The 16995-nt window shown below is 39.7% G+C and overlaps 1 protein-coding gene across 1 annotated transcript in view; it reads left to right on the top strand.

Annotated features, from left to right (window-relative positions):
- The window catches only part of LOC128559632 (uncharacterized), a 39038-nt gene extending 25051 nt beyond the window's left edge, over nucleotides 1–13987 (top strand). Inside the window, exon 5 of the mRNA XM_053551940.1 lies at nucleotides 13847–13987. Within this exon, the coding sequence (XP_053407915.1) occupies nucleotides 13847–13987 (141 nt within the window). The remainder of the gene's footprint in view (nucleotides 1–13846) is intronic.
- The last annotated feature ends 3008 nt before the right edge of the window (nucleotides 13988–16995 follow it).

Genomic DNA, 16995 nt, shown 5'->3' with positions numbered 1-16995 from the left:
TTTATTTCCAATTTTATTTTTACATTTGTAACTGTTTTCTACTTTAATTTAAAACTAGTAAATATCAGAAATTTTCGGTTGTGCATCACTTTCCAAGGCAGGGGAGGTGTTTATATAACAGTAAAAGGCCAGCTGAAAGACATATTTAGCAAAAAAGTAGTGCTGAAGGGCGGTTTGAATTGAAATAATAAATATATCCAATAATTTTCTCAGTTAATTATGTCTCCCCCAGGAGACATATTGTTTTTGCCCTGTCTGTCCGTCCTTCCTTCCGTCCGTCCGTCCGTACGTCACACTTCATTTCCGAGCAATAACTGGAGAACCATTTGACCTAGAACCTTCAAACTTCATAGGATTGTAGGGCTGCTGGAGTAGACGACCCCTATTGTTTTTGGGGTCACTCCGTCAAAGGTCAAGGTCACAGGGGCCTGAACATGGAAAACCATTTCCGATCAATAACTAGAGAACCACTTGACCCAGAATGTTGAAACTTAATAGGATGATTGGTCATGCAGAGTAGATGACCCCTATTGATTTTGGGGTCACTCCATCAAAGGTCAAGGTCACAGGGGCCTGAACATGGAAAACCATTTCCGATCAATAACTAGAGAACCACTTGACCCAGAATGTTGAAACTTAATAGGATGATTGGTCATGCCGAGTAGATGACCCCTTATGATTTTGGGGTCACTCTGTGAAAGGTCAAGGTCACAGGGGCCTGAACATTGAAAACCATTTCCGGTCAGTAACTTGAGAACCACTTGACCCAGAATGATGAAACTTCATAGGATGATTGGTCATGCAGAGTATATGACCCCTAACGATTTTAGGGTCACTCTGTTAAAGGTCAAGGTCACAGGGGCCTGAACATGGAAAACCATTTCCAATCAATAACTTGAGAACCTCTCGACCCAGAATGTTGAAACTTTATAGGATGATTGTTCATGCAGAGTAAATGACCCCTATTGTTTTTGGGGTCACTCCGTTAAAGGTCAAGGTCACAGAGGCCTGAACATTGATAACCAGTTCCGATCAATAACTTGAGAACCACTTGATCCAGAATGTTGAAACTTCATAGGATGATTGAACATGCAGAGTAGATGACCCCTATTGATTTTGGGGTCAGTCTATTAAAGATCAAGGTCACAGTGGCCTGTTCATGTAAAATCGTTTTGTGGAAATAATTTGAGAACCACTTGACCTACAATGTTGAAACTTAATAGGATGATTGGACATGCAGAGTAGATGACCGACCCCTATTTATTTTGAGGTCACTTGATCAAAGGTCAAGGTCACAGGAGCCTGAACAGTGACTTGAGAACCACTAGGCCAAGAGTGTTGAAATTTAGCGGGATGACTGGACATGCCAAGTAGATGATCCCTATTGCAGCCAACCATCAGTGTCTCTTTGACTTTCGCTCCTGACCCCTATTGACTTCTTGCCTATAGGCCTTTGCATTGGGGGAGACATGCGCTTTTTTACAAAAGCATTTTCTAGTTAGATATGGGTAGTCATTCAGATGCAAGTATTTAAATCACTCTACTATGCACATGCAATTTAATTGATATACATCAGAACTACTGGCCATACTTTAATTAACTGAAAATATATAGAGACATATTTATGATTTTCTTGAATAACAATGCTGTCAGGGTAAACATCTTTCTTTGAAAGTCTGATGTGGAAACAAAATCATTTCAGTTATATGAGGAGATTTTTTTTTTCAATGTGTTGAAGCCAGAATATTGCTTTTTGTGCCGCCGCCCCGCCCCCCCCCCCCCCCCCATGAATGGAGGGGGCATATAGATTTGGTCTTGTCTGTGCGTTCGTGTGTGCGTCTGTCCATCTGTGCTTCCGGACGTCTGTCCGAAGTTCGTGACGCGCCTAGCTCAAAAAGTATTTGATACAAATTGATGAAACCTTGCATGAGTCTTTATCATGATATGAACTTGCAGACCTCCTATTTTTCGTCTGGCTCTGCCCCCTATTTTTAGCCCACCATCATCAGATGGTGGGCTATTAAAATCACTCTGCGTCCGTGGTCCGTCCGTCCGTCCGTCAGTCCGTCCGTCCGTCCGTCCGTTAACAATTTCTCGTTATCGCATCTCCTCAGAAACTGCTGGGGGGATTTTGACCAAACTTTGTAAGAATGATGTATTGGTACCCTAGTTTTGTCCCCCTGAAAATCAGTCTGGTTCAACAATTTATGAGTGAGTTATGGCTCTTTGTTTATTTCTATAATTTACATAGATTTATATAGGGAAAAACTTTGAAAACCTTCTTGTCCAAAACCACAGAGCCTAGGGCTTTGATGTTTGGTATGAAGCATTATCTAGTGGTCCTCTACCAAGATGATTCAAATTTTTTCTCTGGGTTCAAATATGGCCCCGCCCTGGAGGTCACATGGTTTATATAGACTTATATAGGGAAAAACTTTGAAAAACCTCTTGTCCAAAACCACAGGGCCTAGGGCTTTGATATTTTGTATGTGACATCATCTAGTGGTCTTCAACTAAGATTGTTCAAATTATACCCCTAGGGTCAAATATGGCCCCACCCTGGGGGTCATATGGTTTACATAGACTTATATAGGGAAAAACTTTGAAAATCTTCTTGTCCAAACCACAAAGCCTAGGGCTTTGATAATTGTAATGTAGCATCATCTAGTGGTTCTCTACCAAGTTTGTTCAAATTATCCCCCTAGGGTCAAATATGGCCCTGCCCCGGGGGTCACATGGTTCATATAGACTTATATAGGGAAAAGCTTTTAAAATCTTCTTGTCAATAACTACAACATTCAAATTTGGACCACATGTATATTTTTGAGTGGCAAGATGAACCTTGACATGAGTTGACCTTGATTTTGACCTAGTGACCTACTTTCACATTTCTGTAGCTACAGCCTTCAAATTTGGACCACATGCATAGTTTTGTGCACTTGAAAAAACTTTGACCTTGATTTTGACCTAGTGACCTACTTCCACATTTTTGAAGGTACAGGTATCAAATTTGGACCATATGCATAGTTCCGTGTTTCAAAATGAAATTTGACATTGATTTTGACCTAGTGACCTACTTTCACATTTCTGTAGCTACAACCTTCAAATTTGGACCACGTGCATAGTTTTGTGCACTTGAAAAAACTTTGACCTTGATTTTGACCTAGTGACCTACTTCCACATTTTTGAAGGTACAGGTATCAAATTTGGACCATATGCATAGTTCCGTGTTTCAAAATGAAATTTGACATTGATTTTGACCTAGTGACCTACTTTCACATTTTTGAAGGTACAGTCTTCAAATTTGGACCACATGCATAGTTTTGTGTTCCGAAATGAAATTTGACCTTGATTTTGACCCAGTGACCTACTTTCTCATTTCTCAAGCTACAGCCTTCAAATTTGGACCACATGCATGATTTTATGTACCGAAACAAACTTTGACCTTTACATTGACCTAGTGACCTACTTTCACATTTTTGAAGGTACAAGCTTCAAATTTGGACCACATGCATAGTTCTGTATTCTGAAATAAAATTTGACCTTGATTTTGACCTAGTGACCTACTTTCACATTTCTCAAGCTACAGCCTTCAAATTTCGACCACATGCATATCTTTGTGTACTGAAATGAACTTTGACCTTAAGATTGACCTAGTGACCTACTTTCACATTTCTGTAGCTACAGGCTTCAAATTTAGACCACATGCATAGGATTGTGTACCGAAACAAACTTTGACCTTGACATTGACCTAGTGACCTACTTTCACATTTTTGAAGGTACAGGCTTCAGATTTGGACCACATGCATAGATTTGTGTTCTGAAATGAAATTTGACCCTTGATTTTGACCTAGTGACCTACTTACACATTTCTCAAGCTAAGCCTTCAAATTTGGACCACTTGCATTGTTTTGTGTACCGAATTAAACTTTGACCTTAAGATTGATCTAGTGACCTACTTTCATTCACATTTCTCAAGCTACAGCTTTAGAATTTGGACCACATGCACAGTGTTGTGTACGGAAATGAAATTTGACCTTGAGCTAGTCAGTAAGTCTTGAAATTGGAACACTCAAAAATGGCACATTGGTGGGCGCCAAGATCACTCTGTGATCTCTTGTTAGAGTTATAGCCCCTGATATAGTAAAAAATGCACATTTTCACCTTGTGACACGCCTAGCTCAAAAAGTATTCGATATAGATTCATGAAACCTTGCATGAGTCTTAATCATGATATGAACGTGTGCACCTACTATTTTTCATATTGATCTGCCCCCTATTTTTAGAGTTATGGCCCCTGAAATAGTCAGAAATGCACATTTTCACCTTGTGATGCACCGAGCTAAAAAAGTATTTCGTATAAATTGATTAAACCTTGCATGAGTCTTTATCATGATATGGACTTGCGCACCTCTTATTTTTCATCTGGCTCCGCCCCCTATTTTCTGAGTTTTGGCCCCTGAAATAGTTAAAAATGCTCATTTTTAGCTCACCTGTCACAGAGTGACAAGGTGAGCTTTTGTGATCACGCGGTGTCCGTGCGTGCGTGCGTGCGTCCGTAAACTTTTGCTTGTGACCACTCTAGAGGTCACATTTTTCATGGGATCTTTATGAAAATTGGTCAGAATGTTCATCTTGATGATATCTAGGTCAAGTTTCAAACTGGGTCACGTGCCGTCAAAAACTAGGTCAGTAGGTCTAAAAATAGAAAAACCTTGTGAACTCTCTAGAGGCCATATATTTCACAAGATCTTCATGGAAATTGGTCAGAACTTTCACCTTGATGATATATAGGTCAAGTTTGAAACTGGGTCACATGCCTTCAAAAACTAGGTCAGTAGGTCAGATAATAGAAAAACCTTGTGACCTCTCTAAAGGCCATATTTTTCATGGGATATGTATGAAAGTTTGTCTGAATGTTCATCTTGATGATATCTAGGTCAAGTTCGAAACTGGGTCACGTGCGGTCAAAAACTAGGTCAGTAGGTCTAAAAATAGAAAAGCCTTGTGACCTCTTTAGAGGCCATATATTTCATGAGATCTTCATGAAAATTGGTCAGAATGTTCACCTTGATGATGTCTAGGTCAAATTCGAAAGTGGGTCACGTGCCATCAAAAACTAGGTCAGTAGGTCAAATAATAGAAAAACCTTGTGACCTCTCTAGAGGCCATATTTTTCATGAGATCTTCATGAAAATTAGTGAGAATGTTCACCTTGATGAAATCTAGGTAAATTTCAAAACAGGGTCACGTACCTTCGAAAACTAGGTCGATAGGTCAAATAATAGAAAAACCTTGTGACCTCTCTAGAGACCGTATTTTTCAATGGATCTTCATGAAAATTGGTCAGAATTTTTATCTTGGTGATATCTAGGTCAAGTTCAAAACTGGGTCACATGAGCTCAAAAACTAGGTCACTATGTCAAATAATAGAAAAAACTACGTCATACTCAAAACTGGGTCATGTGGGAAGAGTGGTGAGCGATTCAGGACCATCATGGTCCTCTTGTTCACCTTGTGACAGGCCTAGCACAAAAAGAGTTTGATATAGATTCATGAAACCTTGCATGAGTTTTAATCATAATATGAACTTGCACATCTTCTATTTTTCTTTGGGTCCGCCCCCTATTTTTAGAGTTATGGCCCCTGAAATAGTCAAAAGTGCACATTTTCACCTTGTGATGCACCTAGCTCAAAAAGTGTGATATATAAATGGTTGAAAACTTGCAAAAGTCTTTATCATGATATAAACTTGCACACTTCTTTTTGTGGGCCCCCTTATGAGTGGTGGGGGCATATAGATTTTGTCTTGTCTGTGTGTCCGTCCATCCGTCCGAAGTTTGTGACACGCCTAGCTCGAAAAGTATTTGATATATATTGATGAAACCTTGCTTGAGTCTTTATCATGATATGAACTTGCCCATCTCATATTTTTCGTCAGGCTCCACCCCCTATTTTTATGCCCCCCTTTGAAGAAGGAGGGGTATATTGTTTTGCAGATGTCGGTCGTCGGTCGGAATGTAGACCAATCCGTTTCCGGATGATAACTCAAGAACTCTTGGGCCTAGGAAAGTTGATAGGGAGGTTGGTCATCACCAGCAGATGACCCATATTGATTTTGAGGTCTGTATGTCAAAGGTCAAGGTCACAGTGACCCTGAATAGTTAAACGGTTTCCGGATGATAACTATAGAACACTTGGGCTTAGGGTCACAAAAGTTGATAGGGAGATTGGTTATGACCAGCAGATGACCCCTATTGATTTTGAGGTCAGTATGTCAAAGGTCAAGGTCACATGACCAGGAACAGTAAAATGGTTTCCGGGCAATAACTCAAGAACGCTTGGGCCTAGTGTCAGGAAAATTGATAGTTAGGTTGGCCACGACCAGCAGATGACCCCTATTGATTTTGAGGTCATTAGGTCAAGGTCACATCGGCCAGGAACAGTTAAACGGTTTTTGATCTTCTTATCCAAAACCATAGGGCCTAGGGCTTTGATATTTGGTATGTAGCACAATCTAGTGGTCCTCTACCAAGATTGTTCAGATTATTTACGTGGGGTCAAATATGGCCCCACCCCTGTGGTCACATGGTTTATATAGACTTATATAGGAAAAAAAACTTTGAAAAACCTCTTGTCCAAAACCACAGGGCCTAGGGCTTTGATATTTTGTATATGACATCATCTAGTGGTCCTCTACTAAGATTGTTAAAATTATTCCCCTAGGGTCAAATATGGCTCTGCCCTGGGGGTCTCATGGTTTACATAGACTTATACATGGAAAAACTTTGAAAATCTTCTTGTCCAAACCACAAAGACTATGGCTTTGATATTTTGTAATGTAGCATCATCTTGTGGTTCTCTACCAAGTTTGTTCAAATTATCCCTCTAGGGTCAAATATGGCCCCACACCAGGGGTCACATGGTTCATATATACTTATATAGGGAAAAACTTAGAATCTTCATGTCCATAACTTACATCATTCAAATTTGGACCACATGTATAGTTTTGAGTGGCAAGATGAACCTTGACAGGAGTTGACCTTGATCTTGACCTAGTGACCTACTTTCACATTTCTGTAGCTACAGCCTTCAAGTTTGGACCACATGCATAGGTTTGTGTACTGAAAAAACTTTGACCTTGTTATTGACCTAGTGACCTACTTTCACATTTTTGAAGCTACAGGCTTCAAATTTGGACCACATGCATAGTTTTTTGTTCCAAAATAAAGTTTGACCTTGATTTTGATCTAGTGACCTACTTTCACATTTCTCAAGCTACAGCCTTCAGGTTTGAACCACAAGCATAGCTTTGTGTACTGAAATGAACTTTGATCTTGAGATTGACCTAGTGACCTACTTTCACATTTCTGAAGTTACAGGCTTCAAATTTGGACTGCATGCATATTTTTATGCCCCCAAAGGGAGGCATATAGTTTTTGAACCGTCTGCCGGTCTGTCCGCAATTTTCGTGTCCGGTCCATATCTTTGTCATCCATGGATGGATTTTCAAATAACTTGGCATGAATGTGTACCACAGTAAGACGACGTGTCACGCGCAAGACTCAGGTCTGTAGCTCAAAGGTCAAGGTCACACTTAGACGTTAAAGGTCATATTTCATGATAGTGCATTGATGGGCATGTCAGGTCCATATCTTTGTCATTCATGCATGGATTTTAAAATTATTGGGCATGAATGTGTACCACAGTAAGACGACATGTTGCACGCAAGACCCTGGTCCGTAGCTCAAAAGTCAAGGTCACACTTAGACGTTAAAGGTCATATTTCATGATGGTGCAATGATGGGCATGTCCGGTCCATATCTTTGTCATTCATGCATGGATTTTAAAATAACTACACATGAATGTGTGGCACAGTAAGACGACATGTCGCGTGCAAGACCCAGGTCCGTAGGTCAATGGTCCTAAACTCTAACATCGGCCATAACTATTCATTCAAAGTGCCATCGGGGGCATAGACAGCTCTTGTTGTGTTCTGAATTGAAATTTGACATTGATTTTTACCTATTACCTACTTTCACATTTCTCAAGCTACAGCCTCCAAATTTGAAGCACATGCATAGTTCTGTCTACCGAAATGAACTTTGACCTTGAAATTGATCTAGTGACCTACTTTCTCATTTCTCAAGCCACAGCTTTCAAATTTGGACCACATACACATCGTTTTGTACCGAAATGAAATTTGACCTTGATTTTGACTTTGAGCTAGTCTTGAAATTTGGAACATTCAAAAATGGCTCAGTGGATGGCGCCAAAATCACTCTGTTATCTCTTGTTAGGTTAATAGGTTAAAGGTCAATGTCAGATTAAACCAGAATGGTAGAACTTTTGTTTACAGTGAGCATATAATTTCTGTTCCTTGTGCAATTACTGAATAAATCAAGTGGGGCATTTCGTGTTCGACGAGCTCTTGTCAGAGTTATGGCCCCTGAAATAGTCAAAAATGCACATTTTCACCTTGTGACACGCCTATCTGAAAAAGTATTTGATATAGATTCATGAAACCTTGCATGCGTCTTAATCATGATATGAACTTGTGCACCTCCTATTTTTTGTCTGGCTCCACCCCCTATTTTTAGCTCACCTGTCACATAGTGACAAGGTGAGCTTTTGTGATCACCCTTCGTCCGTCGTCCGTCGTCAGTCCGTGCGTCAACAATTTCTTGCCTGCACGATAGTGGTTTCATTTATGATTTTATTTTAACCAAACTTGCACACAACTTGTATCACCATAAGATCACGGTTCCTTTCTTGAACTGGCCAGATCCCATTATGGGTTCCAGAGTTATGGCCCCTGAAAGGGCCAAAATTAGCTATTTTGACCTTGTCTGCACAATATCAGTTTTATTTATGATTTGATTTTTACCAAACTGGCACACAACTTGTATCACCATAAGATCTTGGTTCCTTTCTTGAACTGACCAGATTCCATTATGGGTTCCAGAGTTATGGCGCCTGAAAGGGCCAGAATTAGCTATTTTGACCTTATCTGCACAATATCAGCTTCGTTTATGATTTGATTTTAACCAAACTTGCACACAACTTGTATCACCATAAGATCTTGGTTCCTTTTTTGAACTGGCCAGATTCCATTATGGGTTCCAGAGTGATGGCCCCTGAAAGGGCCAGAATTAGCTATTTTGACCTTGTCTGCACAATAGCAGCTTCTTTTATGATTTGAATTTAATTAGACTTGCACAAAACTTGTGTCACCACAAGATCTTATTTCCTTTCTTGAACCGGCCAGATCCCATAATGGGTTCCAGAGTTATGGCCCTTGAAAGGGCCAAAATTAGCTGTTTTGACCTTGTCTGCACAATAGCAGCTTCATTTATGATTTGATTTTAACCAAACTTGCACACAACTTGTATCACCACAAGATCTTGCTTCCTTTCTTCAACTGGCCAGATTCCATCATGGGTTCCAGAGTTATGGCCCCTTAAAGGTCCAAAATTGGCTATTTTGGCTTTTGCAGCCATATAGAGACTTCATTTATGGTTTTATTTGATACAAACTTCCAAAATATCTTCAGCAACAATAAATCTTTGATTCCATAACAAATCAGATCCAATCGTAGGTTCCAGAGTTATTTTATATCTGATTACCTCCCCTAATCAGAATGGATTTATATCAGTAAGTACTTATAGGACTTATTTGAAATTTCATTATTGCTATTAGTCGGGAGAGGGATAACGACAACAGGCCGCGCATGGTTGCAAATGCGGCCATGCGTCCTTAGTTACTTTTATAGATGTCGGAAATTCCGAATATTTACATATCACATTTAAGTCCATAGTGTGTCGTAATCTACCGCTACAGTATGGACTTAGCTGGGTTATCAAGTTATGTAACATACAAAAAATGATTATAGCTGATATGTCGCATTTATTTCGTTTATGTGGCCTTGAAAATCTCAGTGGACACGTCTGCGGTTGAAATAACGATGTAGTAGTTTCATTTTACCTGGAATCAGGTTAGGTGCAATTGGAATTCGTATTTTAATTTTTTCTTATATACATAGGTTACATAAACCCATTGAAACTGCCACGTCTATGCAATTTGTTCAAAATAATTACTAATTACCTTGAAATAGTAAGTTTGAGGTATGGTTCAAAATATTTAAATTCATGTAAATCAAAAGTAGACAGACATACATTAAACACAATCGCCAGCAGAACATTTAAAATAATGTTTCAATATAAAACTATGCAACAAAACTCCTGTAACTTAGTGTTTCCTTTTGTAGAATAGAAATCATTGCTTTCAAGTTATAAAACTGTTAGTTAGGACATGCATTCAAGGAAAGCAAAACAGCAGTATTTCCATAAACCTAATTGTGTGTTTATTATGATTAATTCTAAATCTTGCATATCCCTTTAAGAGGTTATTGCCAGCTTTCACAAGTCACTGGCCCTTGGATAACTAATGAGAAAAATGAATGCCGTTCTCTAAAATTCAAACTATGTTTGAAGTGGGATAAAATGTGTAAAGGGGATCGGGGGTACTCTGTCAAAAGAGTTGTCCCTGTAAGCGAAAGCCCCGAGTTCGAGTCCTGGTCACGCTGTACATTTTTCTCACCAGTGAATATCCCTCATGGAGCAGCCTATAAGCCAATTTTACGAGGCTAAAAAACCACGGTATCATAGTTACTTTTTGTGGCAACATACACTGAAATGGCTACTTCAATATTGACATATATATGAAGATACGGTCTCACAATTCTTTCTACGACACGCACCATTTGAAATATTAGTGCTGTATCGAATGGTAGACATAAAAGTTAATTGTGCAGAATTTGATCATATTTGCATCATTTTCTTCTACAAACGTTATTTGTTCTGTTTTGAAATTACTTTGCCATGCGCCACGTTGTCATGGTCAGAGCAAGATCTGTATATAAATTACAGATACAAAGGCTTCCAAAACTGATGTCATTGTCCGGTAACGATAGCTAAAGTAGGTCTGTAATGTACTATAGATAAACCAGGCCCCAACGCTGTTGTCATGTGTGTAACAACAGTTTAGTGCTTGGTGTGTATAAGTACCTATAGTTAATCAAAGCTCAACTGTTGTCATGGTTGTGTAACAACGGCTAGAGCATGGTCTGGATTAATCCTATAGATACCAACGATCAAACTTTTCTTATGTTGGTGTTACACAGCTAGAGCTGGTCTGTATCAGTTACAATAGATAAACCTGCTCCGGCTGTGTCATTGACCGTTGTAGCATCAGCGAGAGCATAGTCTATATCATTACAATAGATATAAACATGTGCGGCTGTTGTCATTGCGTAACAAACAGCATACAGCATGGTCTGTATCAGTACTAATAGAATACTAATCCCAAACTGTTTGTCATGGTTGTTGTAACAACAGCTAGGCATGATCTGATATCTGTACTAAATATAAACAGGTCCCAACTTGCTTTCATGATTGGTGTTACAACAAGCTGGAAACATTGTCTGTTCCGTATTTAAGATAACATGCCAAACTTTGTCATGTTTTGTTACAGATGCTACATCATGGTCTGTATCAGTACTTTAGATACCAGACCCCAAATTATTGTCAGGTTGTGTTACAAACAGGTACAGAATAGTCTGCATCATTACTTTAGATACCGACCCCACTGTTGTATGGTTGTGTTACAAAAGCTACGCATGTCTTGTAGCAGTAATTTAGATACCAGACCCCGAACTGTTGTCATGGTTGTGTTACAGAAGCTACATCATGGTCTGTATCAGTACTTTAGATACCAGACCCCATTATTGTCATGGTTGTGTTACAACAGTACAGAATAGGTCTGCTCATTAATTTAGATACCAGACCCCAACTGTTGTCACGGTTTTGTGTTACAATGCTACAGAATGGTCTGTAGCAGTATTACATGTAAACAGGCTCTGACTGTGGCCATGGTCCGGTAACAATACCCTGAGAATAATCTGTATTAGTACTAACGATAACCTGGCCCCAACTGTTGTCATGGTTGTGTTACAACAGCTGGAGTATGGTATAAATCAGTACAATAGATACACATGCTCCAGCTGTTGTATTAGTACTATAGATGAACATGCTTCGGCTGTTGTCTGTCCGGTTACAACAGCTACCAGCATGGTCTGGATCAGGTATTGTATCATGGTCCCAAACTTTTCATGGTTGTGTAACAACAGATAGTGGGCATATTCTGCATTGGTACTAAGATACCAACGCCAACTTTTCTCAAGGTTGTGTTACAACAGCTAGAGCATTGGTCTGTAGCAGTTACAATAGATAAATGCCAGTCTGTTGTCATTTTCCGGGGTAGCAGTAGCTAGAACATAGTCTATATCATTCCAATAGATAAAATATTGCTGCAGGCTGTTGTCATTGGCTGTAACAACAGCCTAGAGATGTCTGTATCAGTACTAAATTAATCATGCTACCATCATGGGCAGCATCATTAATTGAGATAAAACCATATCCCAAATGTTGTCATGGTTGTGTTACAACAGATGCAGTATTTATTGATCAATCTATAGATAACCTGACCCAAAAACTGTTGCATGGTTTGGGTACACAGTTAGAGCATGTTCTGTTTTTTAAGTCTATAGGTAAAATGCTCTGACTGTGGTCATGGTTCTGGTACAACGCTGGAGCATATCTGTATCAGTTACTAATGATAACCAGACCTTAACGATGTCATGGTTGTGTAACAACAGCTAGAGCATGGTCTGTATTAGGACTATAGATAAACAGGCCCCAACAATTGTCAAGGTTGCGTTACAACAGCTGGAGCATGATATGTATCAGTCTACACATAAACATGCCCGGTGTTGGTATGATCCGGAAACACCAGCTGGCATGGTCTGTATCAGTATTTAGATGAACATGCTCGGCTGTTGTCATGATCCGGAAACAACAGCTAGAGCATGGTCTATATCAGGTGCATAAAATTAAAAATGTTCCGGCTGGTAGTTATTGATCGGATGTAAGCAAAGATGGAGCATGGTTGTATTAGTACTATGGTTAACAAGGCCCCAACTGTTGTCACTATGGTTGTGTAACAACGTACATTCATGGTCTGTATCAGTTACTTTAGAATTACCCAGGACCCCTAATTATTGTCATGGTTTGTTACAACAGTTACAGCCATGTTGCATCATTACTTTAGATACCCCGACCCCAACTGTGTCATGGTTGTGTTACAAAGCTACATCCTCGGTCTGTATCAGTACTATGATATTCGACCCCAACTGTTGTCATGATTGTGTAACAACAGTTAGGACATGGTCTGTAGCAGTATATAGGTAACAGGCTTGACTGTGGCATGGTCCGGGTTTACAATAGCCAGAGATTAATCTGTATGTAGTACAACCGATAACCTGGCCCAACTGTTGTCATGGTTGTGGTTAAACAGCTAGAGCATGGGCTGTATTAGTAATATAGAGAAACAGGCTACGGCTGTTGTCATGGTCAGCAACAACAGCTACGTCATGGTCTGCATCAATATTGTAGATAACCAGGTCCCAACTATCCAGTTGTGTAACAACAACTAGAAGCATGGTCTGTTTAGTTACTACAGATCCCAGGAACCCAACTTTGTATGGTTGTGTTACAACAGCTAGAGCATGGCCTTGTATCAGTACAGTATATAAACATGTGCCGGGTGTTTCTCATTGGTCGGTAGCAACAGCTAGTACAAGGTCTATATCAGTGCACAGATACAATGCTCCGCCGTTTTCATGGACGGAACAACAGATTGGAGCATGTCTGTATTAGTACTATATATTACACAGCCCTCAACTGTGTCATGGTTGTTGTAACAACAATGGAGCCATGGTCTGTATTAGTACTATAGCATGAACATGCTCGGTGTTGTTGATGATCCGGTTACAACAGCTAAAGCATGGTTTCTGTATAGTACTATAGATAATCAGACCCAACTGTTGTCATGGTTGGGTAACAAAAAGTTAGAGCATGTTCTGTTTTAGTCCTATAGTTAAACATGCTCTGACAGTGGTCATGAGTCTGGTATCAAGAGCCGGAGCATAATCTGTATCAGTACTAAAGATAGCCTGTCCTAACTGATGACTGGTTGTGTAAGAACAGGTATAGCAATGGACTGTATTAGTACTATAGATAAAAGGCCCAACCAATGTCAAGGTTGCGTTCAACTGCTGGAGCATGATATGTATCAGTCTATAGATAACTGTGGCTGTTGTCATTGATCCTGGAAACAACAGCTGGAGCATGGTTGTATCAGTACTATAGATGAACATGCTCGGTGTTGACATGTATGGTTACAACAGCTACAGCAGGTCTGTATTAGTACGGTAGATCCTAGGACCCAAAATTCCGTCATGGTTGTGTTACACAGCTGAGGAATGGTCCGTATCAGTACAATTAACTGCTACGGCTTGTGGTCCCATGGTCCGGAATTCTTCATGTGAGGAAAACCTTCAAAGCTGGCCATTACTGAAGGGTCGGTGTGGTTCTACCAGGTCCCCGCTCTCATGAGATGAAAATAATGCACGGAGGTCACTTGGGTCTCCCTCCACATATCCAAAGCTGGAAAGTCGTATATGACTGTAAATGGTGGCGGTTTGTGTGCGGAGTTAAACCCAACAAAATAAGTAAACATAAAAGTAGAGGCGCATGATCTGTATCCGTACTATAGGTAACTGCTTTGATGTTGTCATGGTCCGGAAGCAATTGTAGACGGAGATGGTCTGTATCAATGCTTAAGATAACCTTGGCCCAACTGTTCTCACGGTTGTCTGTAAGAACAGGTAGAGCATGGTCTGTTTAGTACTATAGATAAACAGGCCAAACCAATGTCAAAGTTGAGTTATAACAGCTGAGCATGGTTATGTATCAGTACTATATATAAACTTCTCGGCTGTTGTATGGTCCGGTAACAACAGTACAGCATGATCTGTAGATAGTATTGTAGATAACCAGGTCCCAACTATTTGTCGTGGTTGTGGTTAACAACAGCTAGGAGTATGGTTTGTAATCAGTACAATAACCTGCTCGGCTGTTGTCAGGGTCCGGTAGCAACAAGCTTGGAGCATGTTCTGTATCAGTACAATAGATAAACATGTCCGCCTGTTGTCATTGACCGGGTACAAACAGCTAGTGCATGGTTTCATCAGTACTACAAGTTACAGGCCCAAATTGTTGACGTGGTTGGGTAACAACAGCTAGAAGCATGGTTTGTACAGGACATAGACAACTAGGCCCGAAAATGTTATCATGGTTGTGTTACAACAGCTGGAATTGTCTATATTAGTACTATAGATAAACAGGCGCAACTGTAGTCATGTGTGTGTTGTAACAACAGCTAGAGTACGGTTGTATCAGCTACTTTAGATACGCTGGATCCAACTATTCTCATGGTTGTGTAACAACAATTGATCATTGTTTGTATCAGTACTGGGAGATAAAATGCTCTAACTGTTTGTATGGTCCGATACCAACAGCCGGAGCATCTGTTTCAGTATAAAGATAATTAGGGCACAATTGTTGTCATGGTAGTGTTACACACAGCTGGAGCATTGTTTTGTTATCAGAATCATACTATGCTTGCAGAATGCTATTACCGACCATTACGAAAGCGGAGTATGGTTATTCTTTAGTACTCTATATACCATTGCTGTAGATGCTATTACCGATACCATTGTAAAGTCGGTGCATGGTTATCTATAGTACTCATATATACATGCTCCAGCTTGTGTTACCGAACCACAAAAACAGCCAGAACATGTTTATCTGTAATACTGATATCGAGGGGTTAAAGCCAGACGGTATAAGTCCATTTTTCAAATGTGGAGAGAAACGCAACAGGGAACAAAAAATAAAAAAAAAGGCTTTTTTTTTTTTAGACCCCTAAAACTTTTTATTGCGAATGCGGAATATTTAGGTATGATTTAGTTATATTATAGTCAACAATGTTGTTATAATATGGGAAGACTATAAAAGGACTTCTCACAAATTAAATAGTAAATTTTGTAAATTTTATAGTTAAAATTGTACTTAACTCAATCTGGCATACAAACAAAGTGCAAATAATTCGGGAGGGTTCAATGTGTTAAATAATCGAAAGGAGCATTGAACTCAAGGGTAACGATTTGTACGAGGGGGCGTGCCCCCGAGTATAAAATCGTTTACCCGAGAGTTTTAATGGTCTTTTGTTTTGTACATAGCCTTCCATTTATGGTCGATGTAGTCGTTCTCATTGCATATACAGCAGTCAGTGAGTACTTGAAATCCTTAGCATTACAAATGTGTAAAGCCGGTAAAATATAAACCAATGCGAGAGCAGAAAATCCATAAAATTACACTTCGCTGTCTACTGTTCAGACACGCTGGCCATACCCTTCTATCCAACAGTGCGGTAAACTAGCTGTGAGAGGTATTAAATACCTGCACATTTAGTTACCGCACATGAAGTCAGTGTATACGGATTTATACCTGCACCAAATTTGGTAGAAAAAAACACCGAGCTATGATTACAAGTTGCCTTATACAAAAGCTGGTGTGAAGTTGGCTAAAACAAACGACATACGACAATTCGAAACTTTTGAATGTCGTCATTCGAGACATTACGACATAAACATTCGAAATTTTGAAATGTCGTCCATTGCGCGGACAAACGGACATTCGAAAAATTTGAATGTTATTCATGCGCGACATTCGAACTTTGACCAAAACTTTTGAAATGTCGTTCAGTGCACGACATACGGCATTCGAAAAAAGTTGAATGTAATATTCATGCAAAAACGACATTGGATTTATACGACATTCGAACTTTGACCAGAAAAATGAATGTCGTTCAGTGTGCGGGACATGATGACATTCTAAAATTCTGAATGTCGTGCCCATTTGCGCGACATATGACTTTCGAACATTTGAAGGTGTCCCATTGCGCAACATACGACATTCGATCTTTGACAAAAATAACAATTGAATGTCGTTTAGGCATGACCATAGAATTCGA

This window comes from Mercenaria mercenaria, chromosome 9, assembly GCF_021730395.1.
Source record: "Mercenaria mercenaria strain notata chromosome 9, MADL_Memer_1, whole genome shotgun sequence".
Classification (NCBI taxonomy): Eukaryota; Metazoa; Mollusca; class Bivalvia; order Venerida; family Veneridae; genus Mercenaria; species Mercenaria mercenaria.
This window is presented reverse-complemented; position numbering and strand designations above follow the sequence as displayed.